Source organism: Bufo bufo, chromosome 11 (genome assembly GCF_905171765.1).
Source record: "Bufo bufo chromosome 11, aBufBuf1.1, whole genome shotgun sequence".
Classification (NCBI taxonomy): Eukaryota; Metazoa; Chordata; class Amphibia; order Anura; family Bufonidae; genus Bufo; species Bufo bufo.
Genome location: NC_053399.1, coordinates 31,426,950 through 31,433,003, shown reverse-complemented (window position 1 = coordinate 31,433,003; position 6,054 = coordinate 31,426,950). Strand labels below are relative to the sequence as shown.

The 6,054-nt window shown below is 44.3% G+C and overlaps 1 protein-coding gene across 4 annotated transcripts in view; it reads left to right on the top strand.

Moving 5' to 3' along the window:
- The window catches only part of HEATR4 (HEAT repeat containing 4), a 47,853-nt gene that overhangs the window by 181 nt on the left and 41,618 nt on the right, over nucleotides 1-6,054 (top strand). For 2 of the 4 annotated variants that reach the window (XM_040411307.1, XM_040411305.1), the window contains exons 1-5: nucleotides 1,333-1,622; nucleotides 2,479-3,364; nucleotides 3,433-3,620; nucleotides 5,353-5,493; nucleotides 5,844-6,050. In XM_040411307.1, the coding sequence (XP_040267241.1) occupies nucleotides 2,496-3,364; nucleotides 3,433-3,620; nucleotides 5,353-5,493; nucleotides 5,844-6,050 (1,405 nt within the window). In that variant the 5' untranslated portion in view covers nucleotides 1,333-1,622; nucleotides 2,479-2,495. Of the gene's footprint in view, nucleotides 1-1,331; nucleotides 1,623-2,478; nucleotides 3,365-3,432; nucleotides 3,621-5,352; nucleotides 5,494-5,843; nucleotides 6,051-6,054 lie in introns of those variants that run through there. The other 2 variants (XM_040411306.1, XM_040411308.1) reach the window with 2 other exon arrangements.

The window sequence follows — 6,054 nt, the reverse complement described above, 5'->3', positions numbered from 1 at the left end:
ACCATAAGAGAGTGCCCACACATCAGTACCAGTCAGAGTGCCACCCATAAGAGAGTGCAAACATCAGTACCAATCAGAGTGCCACCATAAGAGAGTGCCCACACATCAGTACCAGTCAGAGTGCCACCATAAGAGAGTGCCCACACATAAGTACCAGTCAGAGTGCCACCATAAGAGAGTGCCCACACATCAGTACCAGTCAGAGTGCAACCATAAGAGTGCCCACACATCAGTACCAGTCAGAGTGCCACCATAAGAGAGTGCCCACACATCAGTACCAGTCAGAGTGCCACCCATAAGAGAGTGCAAACATATCAGTACCAGTCAGAGTGCAACCATAAGAGTGCCCACACATCAGTACCAGTCAGAGTGCCACCATAAGAGAGTGCCCACACATCAGTACCAGTCAGAGTGCCACCATAAGAGAGTGCCCACACATCAGTACCAGTCAGAGTGCCACCATAAGAGAGTGCCCACACATCAGTACCAGAAAAATTGCAATTTTTTTTCAAATTTCTGTACATTTTGGATTTTTTATAAAATCGACTCAAATTTTCCATTAACATAAAGTACGATGTGTCCCAAAAACAATCTCAGAATTGCTTGGATAAGTAAAAGTGTTCCAAACTACATAACGTGATAAATGTCAGATTTGCAAAATTAGGCTCAGTCACGAAGGAGAAAAGTGGCTGTGTCCTGAAGGGGTTAAATGTTCCCCAAAGATATGACGTATGGGAGTCACGAAATGTAAAAGTAAAATAAAAAAATAAAACTAGTGTAAGTGTCCCAATATCACTATACCTCCCTCCTCACTACAAAGCTGCGGTATCGCAACGCAACTGCCGCACTAATGTGGTATAAAGCTAAAATATCTGTGATACCGCGCTCTAACTCTATGGGCATAGACTGCAATACCTGGTACTAGTTTGAGAGCGCTCCACGGACTGAGTACAATCTAAGTTACCTGGTGGATGAGCTTCATATAACACAGGGTGTTCCGTACGGTGGGTAATCCTAGGATCTTGCAGGCACAGGTCCTGGTCAGGAAAGTGTGTGTGTGTGGGGGAGGAGGGAATGTGGCCAAGGTCTTGAGCTGGTTAAAGGGGAACCACTCCTACACCCTGTTACAAGTATGTCCCCAATACCCAAGTAGATGATGACGTCACAGGTAGAGTGAAGAGCTGTCCGGCCAAGAGAGGGTCACTGAAATCTAACATAGCAATCCACTATTTGTACCCAGGAATGGTGGAGGTCTGTCACCACCCATAGTCATTAGGTTACCTGCAGATACCACTGATTTCCACAAAGTGACCTGTTTGTAAATGAGCCCTTGGCGTTTGGGGGAATCCTCGGCCATGTTGTATAGATATGTATATAAAGTGATGTTCACATAGAAGTCTATGAAGTTACCTTTTTGTTCTAGTAAATAATTCACAATGGCAAGAAAAAAAGGCTGTGAAGTGCAGGATTAGAAGGACAATGCGGACGGGGCAGACATTCTCAGACACGTTGCCTAGCACTGCAGAAGACAACACTGACCCGGCTCTTACATTGCAGGAGCTGAGTGAGGAAACCTGCTTGCAATCTCACCTTCAGAGATGAAGACCTGTTTGACGTTTGCGGTAAATATATTTCATCTAGGTTATTGGGGAGTGTATATTGGGTAGCCGTATATCAGGTGACCTTAGCTGCAGGCGCCATAAGGTCTAAAGTACGTTCAAAGCAATTTTAAAGTCTACATCCATTCAGAATGTGACCATGTAACTCCAAAATCTCACTCCTTCATGCCATAACTACAAGACCAGGATGCTGAGATACAAGGCGTTGTGTTTGGAAGGGGGGGGGCTGGGGGGTGGTTATACTGGGAAGATGCTTTAGCTGACCATTTGCTTTTTTGTGACATCAGAGAAGCTCAGTAGTCACCAGTGATTTTTTTTTTCTCCTTAAAGGGGTTGCATTAGGTTAGATCAGTGTTCCTCAACTCCAGTCCTCATGGACCACCTACCGGTCATGATTTGACAATATCCTACAGAATGAAAACCTGTGGTAAGTCCTGATGCACTGACACTAATTCTATCACCTGCTCGATACTATGTAAATCCTGAAAACATGACCGGCAGGTGGGCCCTGAGGTCCGGAGTTAAGGAACCCTGGGTTAGATAATAGGTTGTGTCTGGAATTGCAACTCTGGTTCATGCAAGTGAATAAGATTGACCTGGAAAAACCCGACACGACATACAATGGGTGAACAGATATTTCTCTTGTCCCCACATACTCATGTATGCTCAGTCAAGTATACGTGTTTTTTCTGTAGCTTAATGGGAAGAAGCTACCTAGGTCATCAATGTTTAAGTCTCAGAGAACTTCTTAAATATCAGACAATGAACTAGCAAAATAGCAGTGTAAAAATCTTTGGTTCACTCCTTGACCCTGCTTTCATATAAAAATTTTTCTTGTGGTAATTTTTTTTCTTTAAAGGCTATATAATCCTTGTGATGGAACGGCCTAGACTTTATTGTGAACAGAATGTATTCTGTCGAGGACCACCACAGAAGATTAGCAAATTCAAGATCTCAATATGTAGAGTACCATCCCAGAAACCTCTCTCGTCATCTTCTGTTACTGAACTTGATCCATCAAATCAACATTCTTTAAAATGTCAGGAAATGTACATTCAGAATGTAGCTGGTGACCTTCATTTTTCTAAAGACGTGATAAAGGATCGGGGATTGGCCACTCTGTCTTACCAAGAGTGGGATTCGAAAGATGTGTACAATGCCTCCAATGTAATTCCGCACAAAGGAACGAGATCGATCTTAAAGACGCAACCAAAGCAACACAAGCTAGAACCAAAACATCGCCAAGTACGTAATGTAGAAACATCTGTTCCCTCCAAAAAAATAAAATCAAAAAGTTGCATTAGCTTTGGGAATAGTGTATGGAGGGCACCTGAGGAAGGTGAGCAAAGACATGGTAGCTCTTCACCTCTCACTCTGGAGAACCTGAAGCCAAGAACATTCTTAACAGAAGATCCCACCATGACTCATAGAATGAAAGTGTCCTATAGAGAGAATCTTCCACCTGTACCACACAGCATGTCTGGTAATGCTACAGAAGTTCTGCGTAGGAGGCTGACCAAAGCTTCTGCTCAGTGGATTGTGGGACACCATATGGAAAGTAAGGATGCCAAGGAAAGGTTGTCCAAACACTATGGATTAAGTAACTCTACTGAGCTTAGTAATGATGAGCACATGGCTGAAGAAGATTTCACCACCTTTAAAGAACCAGAAATGTGTAGAGCAGAGGATCTTAACGATGTTACAGAAGGACATGAGCCTGAGACGCTTCTTCCAGTCTTCTACAAGTAAGCTGGTAAACGTTCAGTATTTCAAAAGACAATTGACAAACTCTAATGATTACTTTGTCCTGTAGGATTCCAGGTTATATACCTCCTCAAAAAAAAGTGCAGAAAGCCGGTGGTAGAAACAAGACAGCTGAATTTTTAGCTGTCAAGCATTTTGAATTGCCGCCACCTTTGAGACTTCAGGATCTGATGAATCCCAAGGCTGGAAAATATGTCTATGCCACAGAAAATGATTTTGAGAGAGAGCTTTACTCAGGTAATGATGGAAGGTCGTATTAGTGTCACCTCAGGAGCAAGTAACTAGGGGCAAAACTAAAAGGGGTTGTCTGACATATAACCTCCCCAAAGCCTCTGAATGTCATAAAATAAAGAACATGTAGTCACCATTAATCACCATTTAATTCCAATTCTGCAGATTTCACATTCGTAAATTGAAGTGGTTTTCCCACAAATGTCATTTATCACCTATCAACAGGATGCCCCCAACAATCAGTTGTCATGCCCCATTCTGACGATGTGCGGAGGTCGGCCAGGATAGCAGCACGGGTTTAGTATTTGTTTTGGTGCCGTGCTGGATCCGCCTCTCATTAAGTGCACTGGGTGTAGTCATTAGTTTAAATGGCCTCCAGCTAAGTGCTCTGAGCGGATTATACTGATCATTTTGGTCTGGGAAGTTTGGAGGGAAGGTTGGCTGTCAGTTCCTGCTTTCAGAAGATAAGTGTAATTTCTTGTTTGGTTGTTTGTGTCATCTATCCCATCCAGGTTCTGTGCGGGCAGGCTGCTCCTATCTCCCCACTTCACCATCTCAGGGAGTTCAGGGTTTTGTCAGTCCAGGCTGGAGGACACAGCACACCAACCTTCTAGGTCTGCCTGTGGGCTGAGCAGTGCAGGGAAAGAGGTCAGGGATAAACTAGGAGGTGACCCTTACCCTGTCTCTCGTCCAGAGCCTGGTTGGTGTGTTATCTTTTATACTGAGTGCACGTCCGTCGTGACATCAGTAAAATGGGACTACCAAGCAAGGGCAGACTGGGAACTTAAAGTGGCCCTGGAAAAAAAACTAAAAGTGGTCCCAGTGTTGTAGGTGGGTCCAAATTGACAGAAGGTGGTGCAACACAAGTAGATGGGGCCAACACAAGTTGGCAGGGTCACCATAGTGCGGCACATAATACTATACCACAGAACCAAATCCCACAGCACAAAATACCTTCCTAGAAGCTGTCCCTCTATGGTGGCCATCAATACCTGCCACTTTCTGTTCTCCTCCTTCAATTGTCTCTATGGAGCACTGGGTTTAGGAGGAGAGATGTGGGTCACAGTATCAAGCCAGCCTGACCTTCCCCAGTAGTATGTACCCAGCCACCGGCAGTGAGGAGGGCTCAGGTGGCCGTACGCGCATCAGCCCAACAGGAAAATTCCCTGTAGGGTCTTTGGCCAGTCCGCCCTTGCTCCCAAGCCCTTTGCTCCTCCTCACTGTACCACCTGTAGAGAGGAAGTTTGAATGGAGCAGTACAGTGGTCAAGCTTGTGTCCTGCTACTTGATTCGAAGTCTATGGGACTGACAGAAAGAGCCAAGCACTGTACTTAGCTGTCAGTCCCACACTTGATTGCTGTTCAGTCCAAACTCCTCAATGCATTTGTGCTGGGGCCCCATTTTAGTAATCGGTGGGCATACTTCGGGCCCAACACCTACATCATTAATAATGTCTAATAGGTTTTGAATCACAGAAATAGACCATAGTGGCAAGTGATTAACTGCAAAGTTAGCTCCAAAAGTGTTTTTTTTTCGTCTGCACTGTTAGGGCCCACTATTACATCACTATTACCTCTGCCCACTGGAAAATCCTCCGCTACTCTGGTTTTCCAGTCCGATCCTGATCCCAGCAGTAGGGCCCTAGGCGATCACAAATTTATCACCGACCCTGTGGCTAGGTGATGTCATTTTCTGTATAAATGTGTGCAAAAAGTAATAGTTCTTTTATGCATCATAGGGGCGAGTAAAATTATACACCAGAAGAGCACGAAACTAAAGAACTGCATTGTCATGGAAAGCAACAGTAGATACGAAAAACATGTACAGCAATCAGTGCCCAGATCTTACAAAGAGTGGATCTCTTCTAACGGACAACCAGGTATGTTCAGAGGATTCTGACCGATGTGAACCCGCCCAGTAATATATAGCTTCAAATCTGACCAAGGACAACATCTACGTGGAGTTTGTAGGTCCTCTCTGTGTTTGCAGGTGTTTTCCTCCGGGTACTTTGGTTTCCGTCCACACTGCAATGACATGCTGATAGAGAATTTCAATTGTGAGCTCCCTGGGAAGTAATGATAATATCTTTAAAGTGCTGGGGAATATGTTGGTGCTACATAAGTTTTATATATATATATATTCTATTAACGTATTGTGAGGCAGCCAATTCCAATCCTTTATCCTTATTGTTGTTATTATCTTTTATATTTTACTATATTTTCTTACCAGATATTGACCGACCAGTGAGACCTGTAAGAGGATCCCATCGCTGGGTGGCCCTTCCTACAGTGGTTGTGGATAAGATGGAGAGAAGCCCTCAGAGACAGACATCAACCGATGGGCTTAGTGAAAAAGAGGAAGTAAAGCCTGGTCCATTAGATAAGAAGCAGGCTCTGCAGAACATTGTGGCTCAGTGGAGAAGCGCCTGGTGGTTGAGTGA